The sequence below is a fragment of the Lactuca virosa genome, chromosome 4, assembly GCF_052849685.1.
Source record: "Lactuca virosa cultivar CGN04683 chromosome 4, Lactuca_virosa_CGN04683_v6, whole genome shotgun sequence".
Taxonomy (NCBI): domain Eukaryota; kingdom Viridiplantae; phylum Streptophyta; class Magnoliopsida; order Asterales; family Asteraceae; genus Lactuca; species Lactuca virosa.
In genome coordinates this window covers 8,639,215-8,655,423 of record NC_136429.1, presented here as the reverse complement: position 1 = coordinate 8,655,423, position 16,209 = coordinate 8,639,215, and the positions used below count along the sequence as shown (strand labels likewise).

General features: G+C 36.3%; 1 protein-coding gene across 6 annotated transcripts; it reads left to right on the top strand.

The window, feature by feature from the left end:
• Window positions 1-2,810: 2,810 nt before the first annotated feature.
• LOC145169290 (uncharacterized) lies at window positions 2,811-5,279 on the top strand. Of its 6 annotated transcripts, none has more exons than XM_079087862.1 (4): window positions 2,811-3,043; window positions 3,139-3,710; window positions 4,309-4,378; window positions 4,655-5,279. In XM_079087862.1, exons 1-2 carry the CDS (start codon window positions 2,875-2,877, stop codon window positions 3,621-3,623), a joined length of 654 nt encoding a protein of 217 aa, XP_078943988.1. In that variant the 5' UTR covers window positions 2,811-2,874; the 3' UTR covers window positions 3,624-3,710; window positions 4,309-4,378; window positions 4,655-5,279. The 6 variants fall into 6 exon arrangements, with proteins under 6 accessions (XP_078943988.1, XP_078943986.1, XP_078943987.1 ...); XM_079087860.1 differs by having other exon boundaries at window positions 4,309-4,456; XM_079087861.1 differs by having other exon boundaries at window positions 3,139-4,233.
• The last annotated feature ends 10,930 nt before the right edge of the window (window positions 5,280-16,209 follow it).

Sequence of the window (16,209 nt, the reverse complement as noted above, 5' to 3'; positions counted from 1 at the left end):
TTTAGTAACATCATTATATTTTGGTGTCCTCAGAGAAGCCAATTATGGAAATCATTCCACAATCTCTACGATGATCGTAGAGCTCAATACTAAGGCATTTTCCTTTCCTTTAAGATTGGAGATCCTTTATCTTCATACCTAATTGACTCCCTACTTTGTTCTAATACTATTGAACTATTCAAAGTGTCAAACTTGCACTTAATCATATGAACACAATCACATCTAGTGAAACTATCAATAAATATGATGTAGTAGTATATGTCGTCACTTGTGGTGGATCTGATAGGTCTACACATATTAGTGTATACAAGACCTATCAATCCTTTATCTCCATTACATTCCCATATAAATGGTGACTAAGTTATCTTGCTAACATACAAGACTCGCATACATCTTCCAACTCAAGGTTGAATGATTCCAATTATGGTCCAATTGGAGCTTGGTGATGCGGTTATCACTAATGTGGCTAAGGCGATCATGCCACAAGCATGATCATATCTAAACTATTAGTGGAATCAATACTCAAGTCATCACTGCTATTATTAGAAACACAAACTACAATTTCAGGAATTTCATTTGCAAGAAGAAGTTTTAAACATAAAAAACCATCTTTATAGACTACAATTGTCACATTTCCATTATGAAACGGAAATTATTATTCATGTTTATGCAACGCATAAAATGAAATTTTATTTCTAGACATATCCGAAGAGTAATAGCAAATAACTAAATCTATTATAACTCCATTACTATGCACGAGCTCAAAATCCTTAATCCTCAAGACATGTGACACTTGTCCATTCTAATGATTAGGTTTAACTCTTTATGCTTAACTTCGTTCTTTTCTTCAACTCCTACAATGCCATATAAATGTGATTATTCAAGTACATATAAATATGATTATTCAAATCTTACAATGCCATATAAATGTGATTATACATCATACATCAAGGAACCACAAATTGTATGTATTTGAAGTTTAATTATTCAAGTACTTGATGTAGAGTCTAACATTTGACTTTACCATCCCAAAATACTTAGGACAATCTCCGTTTCCATGATCCTTGTCATTACATAAATTTGCAACTTGCCTCTCTTGAATAAAGACAATAACTGAGGGTTATTATTATTACTATTATTACCATTATTAATTATTTAGTAATACCATTTTATAAAATGGTTTTAAAAAAATTGCCCAAAAATCATAGCCCCCAAACATTTTTTTATCGTGGAAAACGTTTCAAGACATGTTTCTATCTTTGTTTTTTAAGGAGAGAAATGAAAAAAAAAATGTTAGTAGAGACTTTAGATGGTAGGGATTTAATGTTTAGTAGATCTGAGGGTTGGGAACGAAGAAACGATTATTCATAGCTCTTCATTAGTAAATATATAATTTAGTGTTCATGGGATTGTGTCTATGTGATACTGAAGGGGAGAGAGCAAAGTGATTGAACGAAACGGATGAATCAATCATGGAGGGAGATGTGGACAAGAAAGGTGTCGTATGCAGAACACGGAATTGACCAAAGATCCGTAAAAAAAACTTGTAAATAGGGACTTTAGATGGTGGGAACTTAATGTTTAGCAGATCTGAGGGTTGAGAATGAAGAAGCGGTTATCCACCGCTCTTCATTAGTATATATATATATATATATATATATATATATATATATATATATATATATATATTATTTTAACACATCTCACAGACGTTCTTTTTCACCCAAACGAGTTCATACTTATTGATTTTCTCTCTATTATTTCAAATCGGAACCATAAAAATACAATAGAAGTTGTCATTCTATCTTCTTTTATTTATTTATTAAACTCGGAAACATACAAGATTTTCATATAGCATTACATCAATATTTGGACAAATGTATTTGAGTAACATAGAATCACATTCGACTAGTTTACAAATCTGAGAAGACATAGTTATCATCGCACAACGAATGAGAAGGCAAACAGACAGTAAGTTGTGCCGCTAAACCTTTTTGTATGGTAAAACCAATTCTCTTGAATAATACATCTATAGATCTAGGGGATATAACATTGCTATGCATGATCCGTTGTACTCTACTATGAAGCTTCACTGCATCCGGTGCAATGAAACCAAACGTATCAAAAGCAAATGATATTAATACGTGTTGATTTTCCTTGCATGATTTCTCATGTTAGGTGACCTTGCATGTGACAGCTTTTAATGCTGCTTGTCTCCCCGTGAAACCCCAGAGTCTCATATAATATATATATGTTTCTATATTTTCTGTTATTTTTTTATGATATCGGAAACCGGGATGATTCCCGAATCAAAGAAGCCGAGAAAAGCTGAAATATAGTTTTGAAACTAATTTTTTTCAAATGATTAAAGAGAAAAAAGAAATATTATATGTAAATTTTAAAAACTCCGGAATTTAAGAAATTTCTGTTGAAGTTTGTTTAAACAAAAGTGAAAAGTGAAAAGTGAAAGTTGGTTAGGAGACGAATTCTTTAAAAGTGAAAAAGAGAAGTTAGCTTTTAGTTATCGATCCAATTCCCATGACCAAGGGCCAACGGTATCCTTTTCCCATACCATAATTCTCCAAATATAAACCAACGTACAAATCATGATGCGTAATTTACAGCTGTAATGCAATCCCAGTTATCTGGATACGGAGGTTTGAGAAGATAAAAGCTTATTCAATATTAAACCCCACAAACAAGGGCCTACTGTTATGGGAATCTTAACTGACCCGACCCTTTGTAGGACCCATCTCCACAACCCTTACGCAACATCTTCTCGAAAACTCTATAAATAAGATGCTAATCTCACCATGCTTAGGCTTGAAGAAGCAAACAATCTTCATTCTTCAAAACATTTGAACCGATTCGAAAATGGTGGGACCTTCTCTCAATGCTCCGAAGCCTCCGACCACAGCCGCAACAATCAAATTCCTGTGTAGTTATGGCGGGAGGATTCTTCCTCGGTATCCTGATGGCAAGCTTCGGTATCACGGTGGCCAGACACGTGTACTCGCCGTTGCTCGCTCCATCTCGTTCTCTGGTTAGTGATTGATTTTCTTGTTTGAATTCCATAGAGTTAATGTATGTAATAGATGTGGATTGCTGACTGAGATTTAATTTACTTGTGATTTACAGAATTGATGGCGAAACTTGGTGAATTGTGCGGGAAGACGGCGAGTTTAAGGTGTCAATTGCCGACGGAGGATTTAGATGCCCTTGTTTCCATTACATCTGATGAAGATCTTGTGAATCTCGTTGAGGAATATGATCGAGCAGCTTGTCTACAATCATCATCTCTCAAAATTAGAGCGTTTCTATGTTTTCCAAAGAAATGCTCTCCGACTCCTTCCACCGCCTCTGCCTCTGGATCTGGATCTAGTTCTTCCACAGGCACACCTACGCTTGAGGCGGCGTCACCACAACCTCCTTCTCCGTCCTCTTTTTATCCGGCTTCGAGGTTTCCTGTTAGCGCCACAAATCCGTGCATCCATACAGCACCGTTGAAACCACCTGTAAAACTTCCATTCTGCTACAACAAATCCGCCGGAAAGCTTCCTTGTAATCCGTATAGAAATTCCAACCGGTTTTGTCTCGTTCACAATGGAAACCATTGGCAATAACAGTTTAAGATCCGGAAGAGAAAAACTTTGGTATCGTGAAGTTCATATAAACAACCAAAATCAATACATCTAATAGAGTATGAAACGGTAATATAACGGAGAAAATTGAAAAACAAGGAAATGATGAGAGATATTGGATATGTGATGTATGATTTGGACTGTAAATAATATTAAGATTCGGATCGGTATTTTCTAAGATCCTGGAATGAATTTAAAAAAAAAAAAAAATCTTAAGTTTGGATCCAAAAATATTAAGATTCGGATCGGTATTTTCTAAGATCCTGGAATGAATTTAAAAAAAAAAAAAAATCTTAAGTTTGGATCCAAAATTTCCTTTTGGTGAATGCATCGTCAGTTTTTATCTTATTTCGATTATCTTCTTCGTCGATTTTCTCCCGTTGCTTGTCGCCTCCATAACCTCATCTGATCTGATCTGTCTCAGGCTCTCTTTGTCTTTTTCCGATGAATTGATGATCAGATTTTTGTAATGTTTCGTGACTGGTTATTATCATTATCTTCTTCCACCATTACCCATTACAACATCTCCACGTACATATACTTGTTGCGTGTTCGTATCATTAGTTGTTCTCATCTAACTGTTGTTTGTCTGGTTTGTTTTCTTTCCAACATCACCTTCCTGATCTTATCTTTTTTCAATTTAAAAATATTTCTGGAATCATTGCAGGTTCAGGAATCAGGACATTATCTTTCGCTGGCAATTCCATGGAGATATGATCATCCAAAGCTGCTTGCAGGTACACCTCGTAACGATAACATTCATTCCGTGGGGGTCCGATTCAGCTGCATCGATAAAACGAACGATCAAAAACAAAGTAAAAAATTTCATTTTTTGCATATTCATATTTCATTTTCTGTCGATATTGATACAACTTTTTTTTTTTTTTTCTATTATTATCCGAGAAATTGTCGTAATTTATGTTATAGCAAATATAGCATGTGCTTTACAACAGATTTATCAAAAAGTTATTTATTGTTGAGAATTTACTAAATTTAGTTGGTTTATTTTGTAGCTGAAGTCATCAAAGTATATGAGGAGTCGATTGTTTTGGGTGGAATATTATTAAATGGAAAATAGATGATATTTTGGTGGGTCATTTTATTCTGATTGAAGATTTGTATGGTGGGTTTTGCGGTTTGGAGTTTTTGGAGTTGGGCCATTTTTAAGTGGTGGGAGTCGGAAAGCGTGGCACGACCGTTGTTATAAATATAGAATATTCTATTTGGGAAAACGAAAAATCAAAATTGGTGGAAAGGTAGCAATTGGAATTGGAAGGGATAGCCCAAAAATACAGCAGAAAGACAACTGAGATTGAGAGTTTGAGACTATTGAGAGACTGAGAATAAGACTGAATTTAATGAGACAAAATATAAGATCAAATACCAAACTCCTATGGCTTAAAATATAAGGAGTATATGGTAAGATGTCATTTAGCCTGTGAGTTGATAGTTATAATAATCTAATCCTACTTAGTATAAAGTGCAGATTTAAGACGGGGTAAGTTAGAGTGACGTTTGGTTCGCAAAATGTTTTGGAATGAATGAAATCTATCAAATGAATTGGAATATGAAGGAATTAGAATCTAAATGTACAATGCGGTTGGTTGACATGGAATGAAATATGTTTTCTGTTTGGTTTGCTGATTTTAGAAAAGAATAGAAAAATAAATTTTGTAATAAGATAGAAATACCCATAATGATTTTTGTTACTAGTTATATTTTTTAATAAACACGACCAAGTTTTATTTAATTACAACATTTTTTATTGAACTCTTCTACAAAATTTAAATTAAAAAAATAATTATCACGTATTTTGTTGAACACATACATGTTATATGTTTTTGATATGTGGTTTATTTCCCGTATATATTTATAGTAACCTGCACACCGTGATAAAAAACCATGTATTAAGTCATAAAATCATTCCATAGTTGATAATGTTGTAAAATTGGATCATTAACAATTTGAATTGTTGCAAGTTCAATTGTAATTAGTTGGTACATGCTATTAGTATAAAAAGAAATTAACTGGTCGTTTCAAAAAACAAGTTTATCAAATAGAAATGTAGATGAAAGTAAAAAACTAAACACTTTGTCAATTTGATTTTGTGAAATTAGTCGTTATTAATTATGGATTCTAAATAATTTAAGGATTTTTATCTCAGCTTCTACAAGAAAACAAACATAAATGGTAAAAAGATGGAACAAAAAAATATTCATGTAAGCAAAAAAGAAAAACAAAAAACAGAGGCAAAAATCACATAGATTTTTCTTTTTCTTTTTTTTTAAAATTTTTTTTTATCTCATAGTAGTAGGAGGATGATTGTGTAATTTAAAATAAAGATAAAGAATTGAATTTACATTCTTGATGCACGGTGAAAGAATTAGAATCTTAAATGGTAATTATGGAAATCTAATTTCATTCGTTTGGTAACCCAAACATAATCTCCAACAAATTTTAATTTTTAATTCCTACCAATTCCTTAAGAATTATGTGAAACAAACCCACCTAGAGATATTGTTAATTTTATTTTAGGAGAAGAATGAGAGATGGAGAATTGGCTATAAATAAGCATCGTATTTATTGTATGGAGAAATCGAAGGGAACCTCTCTCCATTCATGTATCATTCACGTAGAAGAAGACATTTAAGAATTTAGAATATCTTTGCTCCAAGCCCTCCAATATTTTAAACTTTGAATGCATGCTAACATAAGATCCTATGTGCAACTTAAAAAAAATACTAAATATCATAATATATTTTATTTTATGGATGTGGGGAATCAAAGAGAATTCAGAATGGTGATATTTTTATTTATGAATTTGATTAATCTATTTAAAAATAAGATGATTTGATTCTTAATTTCTTATGCAATTCGTTACGATTCTTTCTTTTTAATTAGAGTGAGGATATAAGAATCAAATCATTATATTTTGAAGTGGATGAATCAAAAATCTAAATTAAAATACCACATTCCAATAAAAAACTTAAGCATTTGAAACCGATACCGAGAGACACCAAATGTTAATATATGGTTGCAAGAATGAAAAAGTAGCATCCTTTTGAAAGTTTATCAATTTTTTTTACACTTTAATAATAGTCAAAAACTTATGGGAAAATGACTTATAAGGGTAAGAAAGTTTTAAGAACATTCAAAAAAGACCACCGAATTTTTGCATCTTCAAAAAACATCATTCAAGTATAGGCTCTGTATAAAAAACACCATCAAATTATAGCTTTTGTTCAAATCCCACCTAGTGGTAACCGGTTTTTGTGGGTTACCTGATGATTTAATATCCTGTTTTGAGAAGTTTCTTATTTCGGGATCATGGTCAATAAATGGATCAAATAATGGTCTTGGGCTTTAAAGGAATAGGGTTTAGACCCAATTGGATGTAGATAACAGGCCCGACCCTAAAGGGATGCAGGGTGTGCAACTGCACAGGGCCCCGGAAAAAATAGGGCCCGAATTTTAATAAATTTATATAATTAATATACGGAATCTTTATATATATTTATTTTACGTACAAATACAACCAAATTACTTGTAGTTCAGCCGGTTGGGTCGTCGCCTTAGGTGCAACTGTTTTAAATCCACCAGGGTTCGATTCCTTGCTCTAGCGCTTTGTTTTAATTTTTAATCAACCAACTTTCCAATTTCGCATTATAATATATAGACATTTACGTAGATAGTTAACAAAGTATCTTGTAGAAAGTGGTGTCTTAATTTGTATCCAAATAACGTATGTTCGAATCTTGTTACCTTCAATTTTCTTTGTTGTTTTTAAAAATAATTAGTTTTCTTATATTTAAGGGCCTTTTTTTTTTTTCTATTCTCCGCATAGGGCCCTTAATATCAAGGGACCGGCCTTGGTAGATAATACTGGTTATGTGATCCAAGCTCTCGGTTCGTGTGTTGGTGTCAAAGGGTAAAATGAGAAAGTGATGTTTCAGACTTCTTTCATAAATTAAGGATTTTAATTCGGTATATTTTAAGTTAAAGGAAATTAGATAGGATTGTGGGACTCTTCAATACCTTCCCATGCATATAAAGAATGCCAAAAAACGGAGCTGAAACAAAGAAGTTATAGTTGTTTGAAATTGAAGTGGAATTCGGGATTTTGAATTACGCAAGGCGTACACTAGGTGCACGTTGGGCGTAATTCATTAAATGGACCATGGACTTCGTCGAGTATGTTGGGCGTACGTAAGGAGTACGTAGGGCGTACTTATGTAGATCCCAAACCCTAAATTTTAGGTTTGAGCCCCTATTTAAGAACCTTAAGTCCCTTGAGGTCTCTCCATGTTCAACCTCCATCCTCCCCAAGCATTGTTTCGAAACCCTAATCCTTTAATAGCTTGTGTAAGCCTCTTTTGAGCGTTCTTAGTGCATATTGAAGGAGTATAAGTCTTTCTTTTAGGATTGTTGTGGCTAGAGATTGAAGATCCAAGACTTTCATCTCTTTTGCAAACTTCTGGAGGTATAAAGTTCTCACCTTTATGGTTATATGGCTTAGATCTAGACCAACTTAGAGTTTTTCATGCTTTTGGTCCCATGTTTTGGTTCTTGTGAGTAAAAGCTACTTTAGAGCTTGTAGTGGTCATATCTTGTCATTTCTGAGGAATTAAGTCATAAAAATGGGGTCTTGATGGTTGCTTTTCACCCATGCAAGGTTTTGAAGTCATTAAACGTGATTTGGACCTAGGGCTTGAATTTATGCTCCATTAAGTCATACAAAAGCTTAAAGTTGACGACTTTATTAGTTAAGACCTTCCCTAGATTAAGATATGTGTAGTTGGATGTTTAGTCTTAATGAATTAAGAGCTTAAAAGTGGGTTTTGGCATCAGATGGATTACACAGGGCGTAACCCCTTAGTACGCAGCGCGTATCGGGGTTGCCCCGTTTTCTTTTTCTAGGAAAATTTAGTACGCAAGGCGTAAGGGAGGAGTACGCAGGGCGTACTCCAGAATTGCTCTTGGGCCGTTTTTGGGCCTTGGGCCATGTTTGGGTTGGGTCTAGCTTGTAAAGGGTAGAATGGTCTTTTACCCTAGTAAGAGAGAATTCAAATTAGACCTTTGGAAAAGGGTTAATACCCTAATTATTGATTAAGGTTGGTTTTGATGTGTTCAATGTGAGGAGCTTTTGTAGCAACTGCATGTGTGAGATTGCGGTTATCTTCAGAATGAGGTGAGTCTACACACTATACTTTTGGGTCGAAGGCACCAATGTCGGCCCACTGGAATGTGTGATGTAGGATGCTAGCTGTCTTTGTGACTCACATTTGTATGTTGGTTTGGGCCTATTGACATGCAGGTAGGGTTGGGCCCAATTACATGAGTGGGTTGGGCACATTTGTATGTTGGGCTAGGGACATTGTATGACGAGCTAGGCCATTTGTATGTTGGGTTGGGCCCACTGATTAGGAAGGGCTAAGCCTATTATTATGGGTTGGGCCCATTATGCGGGCTAGACCCAATGATATGTATGGTATGTGGTATTTTTGGGAACTCACTAAGCTTTGTGCTTACGATTTTACGTTTATGGTTTCAGGTACTTCCGGTATGAAAGAAAGGCCCCGACGTGACTGCACAACATCCCCTAGAGTTTATTTCGCATTGTTTATTGTGATTTTTACTCTGATGTTTAAATACTACATTTCACCTTGAATGGTTTCGGGAACAAATTTTTGTATGGATTATTGTTTTAAAAATGAAAATTTTTCTTTGAATTTTTGGAACGTTACAGATGACTTGGATTAAAAAATTGCTGACCTGGCCTAAGATTAATGACATGGGAGAAGAGGAGATGACATGGCCTTTATGTGTGTATTTCTGTTCTTTAAATCGAATTAGGGTTTTGCTCACATATCTTTTCACAGAACTACCTCAAAGAACATCATCTTCTTTTGTTCTTCTTATGGGTATTGTATCTTCAGGGCACATACCGTTAACATGCCATAGTTGATTGATTGTGTTTTCTCTTTCTTTTGATTGTGTGTTGACTTTTTCGGAATCGTAAAGCCCTTCTGGATGATAATTTGGTCTCATCTGAATGAAATCGAAAAAGGAGAAGTTAATAATGGGGAGTTTTATGAATGACATAATGAAATCGAAATCATTAGAGTGAAATAGGAACATAGATTTTGTGGTCTTTAAGGAATGGATGATCGAAAGCTAGTTGATGAAAAATGTGTACACAGTCAATCATATCTCCATCTGTTTTCCACTTTCAAGAACTTTAATCGCCGAAAAAAATGTTTTGCTAGAGAATGTTTGGCTGGAAAACTCATGTTTGGCCGTAAAAGACATCAAAATCTGGCAAAATCAACTATAGACGATCATATTGGTATTTTTTGAACAATTTCAACAAGTTTAATGGTAGATCAAGCACAAAAATAAGTTTAGTGATTAACTCTACACAAAAGTGAAAGTTGGTTACCCTTACAATCCATTATCCTAATTGTAAATGATAAAAACGGCTTCAGAATGTTGCAAAAATTATCAACCATTTCAGTAAACATGAGTTTGGCAATGAGCACCTTTCGCATTTCACATGTTAGCATTATTTTGCACTCATGGTTTTAAGTGGGTCAGTATCCCCCGACCATATGTGTTAACCAATATCAAACTCTTTTTAGAACGATAAAGACTTGTGAATGTTTAAAAATTATATACAAATTTAATTAAACATGCAAAATATTTATCACCAGATATAAAAAACACAATGTGCAAAAATATACTTGATATTTTGAAAACATTTTTATTGGTTAAGAATGTACTTTTCTATAAACTACGATAACTTATTAAAAGAATTTGACAACGTTTTTTTAAATAATTATCTTTAATAGCTCATACTTCCATCTTTTAAGGTATTAATGTTTTTTAGTGCATATTATGATAACATTCATTTGCATAAATGGAAACACGTAACAAAGAGATGATTGAAACGAGGACAAATTGTGGTTAATAACAAACTATCTAACTTCATTTACCAACATGGGTAATGTATTTCATTTTATTTACTCATAGTAGTCACATACTTACATTCTGTAACCAAAATGGGTATTCTACATCATTCTCCTATTTTCTAAGACATGCAATGTAAATGGAAGTAAAGCGAAAACAAGCAAAACTAAAAGCACACAAGATATAGTATTTACGTGGTTCGGTCAAGGTGACCTACGTCCTCGGGTAGGAGGGGAGTATTCTTTATTTATAAGCTCTCAAACAGAGGTTAGAAGTACAATTTCAACAAAGATTCGCCTATCACTCTAGAATACAAGACACGCTAAATGACTTAGCATGCATCCCTATTTATACTTGAGGGATCATACCTAAAACCCTAATAGGCCAAGCCCATTGGCCCATAGGCCCATGAAAGATGTCAACCAATCACTTTCCGCCATGCAACATATTCTTGAACATTCATTCATGACATACAACACATAAGTATCAGCAACGCACATGATGGAGCACCATGGGCCATAGTGGAACACCATGATACACAGGTGGAGCATCATGAACACTAGTGACCCAACATCCATCATGGTGACACAACATGGTGTATTCCTTGAGTATCGCCAAATTCTGAGCATCATAGAGGACTTTATAGAACATGTGGCTCATCATACCGCACCCTGCACCATGATGGCACATTTTGCATGATGATGGCCCATCTCATGCAAGGGTGGCATACCTCCGTCCCATTTGGCAGAACATCTTCACTTGGCGCAACATCCTTCCAAAATGGCGTAACTTTTACTAGATTGGCACAACACCTTCCCATTTGGCGCAACTTCTACCATAGTGGCGTAACTTCAACCATAGTGGTGTAGCTTCTTCAAGCATGGTGCAACATGTTGCTCCATGTTGCTCCAAATGCTCCAAGTTTCTCCAAATGCTCCAAGTTGCTCCAAATACTCCAAATTGCTCCAAGATGCTCCAAATACTCTAAGTTTATCCAAGTTGCTCCAAATACTCTAAGTTGCTCGAAATTCTCCAAGTGAGTTCCAAGTGCTCCATTAAACTTAGATGCTCCATAAAAATGCTCCAAATGCTCAAGTCACATTTAAAGATCTCCACCTTGACTTGAGCATCCTCTGAACTCCACCTTAAACAAGAACTTCCTCTCCTTTTCCGCCATCAAGCCCTGAAGGGGCTTACTGATGGGTTTTTGAGCATTCTAACACTCCTATGGTGTACATGCAACTCTAGAAACCTTGGATCTATGTTTGACTAAGATACATGCAAATAATTATTTTTCCAAGGTTCTTATCCTAACTAGCATGGCATGGGGTACTTGAATCAAATAAAACTAGTAGAATTACTTACCTTGTAGTAGTAGTTGATTGCTTGGAGTTTGAGAGCCTAGCACCAATAATGTGGATGCCTCAAATGGAAGTCACAAATCACCACAAACTTGGAAACTTGAGAGAATAGTCACAAACTTCTTGAAATCGGCCCTCTTAGTTTACACACATCAACTAGTGCAATTTCAAGAACCAAAGCCTCCTTTATATAGTGTGGTGGATTAGGGTTACATCCATGTAAACCCTAATACCCATGTCTTTTCATTTCCATGAGATCCATGGGTTAAAGCTCCATGGAGTATCCATGGACTTTCCATGCAAGCCTAGCCCATTCCAAATAAGAATTAGCCCACACTATATAAATACAAGAGCCCATATTTAATTAGTCATAATTTTGATCTCTAAATTAATTCTAAATTAATTATAGATCAATACTAATTAAATAATATGATTTTATATTAATATATTAGGACTTATAATATATTAATAAATCATAACTTATACTATTCTCAAACGATTATCCATAAATTGTTCGGGTGAAGTGCAACCCAGATGGACCATGCCGGGTCGGGTCAAGTACATACCAAATATAGTTATGGACTTAGACACTATATCCAACAGTCTCCCACTTGGATAAGTCTAATAACTATAGTTGCAAGTATGACTTCAGGAACCGATCAGCAATCGTAGCTCTTTAAACTCTGTTGAACTATGAAGCGCCATTTTAGATAAGTGATCATATAATCCTCTGTTCTAGATATCAGCCGGACAAATACATGGAACATGGTCTTGCTTATTGTCCAGCATTTGTTTCCCGATTTCCGATTTGTTTGACATAGAACTTAACTGAACACATCAATTTAGTTCTGACCGGGCCCGTTACATAGGTCAAAACAAAATCATCGAGGGGCCCAGATATCGCTTCTAATCCTAGAAGGAACAGATAAACTTCGACTCATATGTTTGCTCTACTACTTGTTGAATTACACACAAAAGCACGGTTTATAACATCGAGTTACCAATGCGTTTTCGTGCAATCAATGCATAACCAACTCATAGGCAACAAATCATATCTCTAGGTTTGAAGACTTATATGATATTACCGTCTCACGATCACTCGAGATAAATTCCATGAAGTGATACAAGTGAGCGTGGGTTGAATCCAATACTCAGAACTTATGAACACTCATGAGTGCTGTAGCCCCGCTTTTTCTAACATCTTAGACCTCTACAAGCCAACCCATGACAGTCTTGATTCATATCTACTTCCAACATATGACCGACTGTGGAGAGTTTGAATAATATGATATAAACCATAACATAATTATTCTGGAAGTCAAAACATGCAAAAAGAAATAATAGTAAACGATTGACAAGAGATAGCAAAACTTTACTCATAAATAACAGCTTTTATTTATCATCAAATGTCAATTACATTTTACAAATTTCAAGATTATCTAACTACTAAAACTAATATCATCCTTCAGCCCTATGCTCCGAGCATGCTGGAGATGCTTAGCCCGAGTCGGTCCCTTCGTGAGGGGATTTGCTGGGTTCTCATCCGATGATACCCTCTTTGCCACGAGGATTCCTTCTTCTATTCGATGTCTGATGAAGTGATATTTTCTGTCAATGTGTCTGGATCTCCCATGATCTCTTGGTTCCTTGGCTAAGGCAACCGCACTATTGCTGTCACAGAAAATCTACATTGGCTCCTTTATAGCTGGTACAACTCCAAGGTCTCCGATGAAGTTCTTTAGCCATATAGCCTCCTTTGCTGCCTCGCTTGCTGCTATATACTCTGATTCACAAGTGGAATCAGCCACTGTCTCCTACTTGGAACTTTTCCAAGTAATTGCCCCTCCGTTTAGAGTAAAGACCCAGCCCGACTGAGAGCGGAAATTATCCCTGTCAGTCTGAAAGCTAGCATCACTGTACCCTACAACTCTCAAGTCCTCACTGCCACCGAGGGTAAGGACCCAATCCTTAGTCCTCCGTAGGTACTTGAGGATATTCTTTACCGCAGTCCAGTGTGCCTTGCTAGGGTTCCCCTGATACCTGCTAACCATGCTCAAAGCAAAGGCTACATCAGGTCGAGTACACGTCATAGCATACATGATCGATCCTACAGCTGAAGCATAAGGTATTCGACTCATTTCTGCTATCTCAGCCTCAGTACTAGGGCTTTTTGTCTTACTCAATCTGGCGTTACTCTGGATGGGTAACTCTCCTTTCTTGGAGTTATGCATGTTGAACCTTTTCAACACTTTTTCCACATAAGTGCTTTAACTAAGTCCAATTAGTCTTTTACTCCTGTTTCTCAAAATCCTTATCCCTAGGATATAGGCAGCTTCTCCACGGTCCTTCATAGCGAAACACTTCCCAAGCCAGGACTTTACTTCCAGCAGGGTTGGGATGTCATTTCCTATGAGTAGTATGTCATCCACATACAGTACCAAAAAGCTGACTATACTCCCACTAGCCTTGATATAGACACAAGATTCATCTTCACTCCTTGAAAAGCCAAATTCTTTGACTTTCTCATCAAAGCAAAGATTTCATCTGCGAGGTGCCTGTTTTAATCCATAAATGGATTTCTCGAGCTTACACACTCTACTGGGGTACTCTGTACTGACAAAACCCTCTGGCTGAACCATGTAAACATCTTCAGCCAACTTTCCATTAAGGAAAGCGGTTTTGACATCCATTTGCCATATTTCATAATCATGAAATGCAGCAATGGCTAACAGAACCCTAATAGACTTAATCTTGGCCACTGGTGAAAAGGTCTCATCATAATCAACTCCCGGAGTTTGAGAATAACCCTTTGCAACCAGTCGTGCCTTATAAGTGTGTACATTACCATCCATGTCGGTCTTCTTCTTGAAGATCCATTTGCACCCAACTATCTTACGATCAGGTACATTGTCAACCAAGTTCCAAACTTGATTGTCATACATGGACTGTATCTCACTATCCATAGCCTCTTTCCATTTAGCAGCCTCAGGGCCTGCCATGGCTTTTGTGTAGCTGTTAGGCTCATCCAGATTTACCAGTGTGTTATCACTGATAAGTGTCTCACCTTCTGCAGTAATAAGAAAACCATAATAATGCTCAGGTGCATTCGTAACTCTGGTGGAACGCCTCAGAGGTATAGATTCTTCAGTCGGCTCAACAGGAGTTTTCTCCTCAGGTTGAGGGCTAGGGTTTGAGGTTCCTTCACCACTTGACTCTTAAATTTCCTCAAGGTCAATTTGCCTCCCACTGTCTCCTTGGCTCATGAATTATCTCTCTCGAAAGAATCCTCTTCTTGCTACAAAGACCACATTATCACTGGGTCTGTAGAAGATGTAGCCAAAGGATTTCTGTGGGTAGCTGATGAAAATACACCTTTCGCTTCGGGTTCGAGCTTATCGTGAGTCTCGCGTCTCACGAAAGCTTCGCAACCCCAAATCTTGATGTGGTCTAGATTGGGAACTTTTCCAGTCCACACCTCGTGAGGTGTTTTGGCAACCTTCTTTGTAGGGACTAGATTAAGGATATGGGCGACAGTCTCTAAGGCATACCCCCAAAATGAGATTGGTAGCGAAGCTCGACTCATCATGGAACGAACCATGTCCAACAAGGTCCGATTGCGCCTCTCAGCTACACCATTCAACTGTGGTGTCCTAGGAGGTGTCAATTGTGAGATAATCCCACATTCCTTAAGATAGTCAAGGAACTCAGTACTAAGATACTCACCACCACGATTGGATCGAAGCATCTTAATGTTCCTGCCCAACTGATTCTCCACTTCTTGCTTAAACTCTTTGAATTTCTCAAAGGTTTCTGACTTATGCTTGATTAGGTAGACATATCCATATCTACTAAAATCATCAGTAAAAGTCACATAGAACCGATTAGCATCTCTTGTGGCGGTTCTGAAGGGTCCACACACATCCGTGTGTATGAGGTCCAACAAACCTTCACCCCTAGCACAAGTGCTAGTAAAAGGTGACTTTGTCATTTTACCAAGCAAACAAGATTCACAACTATCATCTGACTTTAGGTCAAATGACTCCAAGACTCCATCCTTTTGGAGTTGGCCTATGCATTTCTTGCTTACATGTCCAAGACGACAATGCCATAAGGATGCTTTATCTAAGCTAGTGGAAGAGTTAATACACAATACATTATTTCCTAGATTATCTACAATAGATACAGTTTCATACACGCCATCACAAGGTAATGCTTTAAAATAAAGAACATTATTAAAGAAA

What these genes read in the sequence shown, in the direction of transcription:
- LOC145169290 (XM_079087862.1), top strand. Translation starts at nt 2,875, where the DNA reads ATGGTGGGACCTTCTCTCAATGCTCCGAAGCCTCCGACCACAGCCGCA. An exon ending in TCGCTCCATCTCGTTCTCTG is followed by an intron (nt 3,044 to 3,138) that starts GTTAGTGATTGA and finishes TGTGATTTACAG; the next exon opens with AATTGATGGCGAAACTTGGT.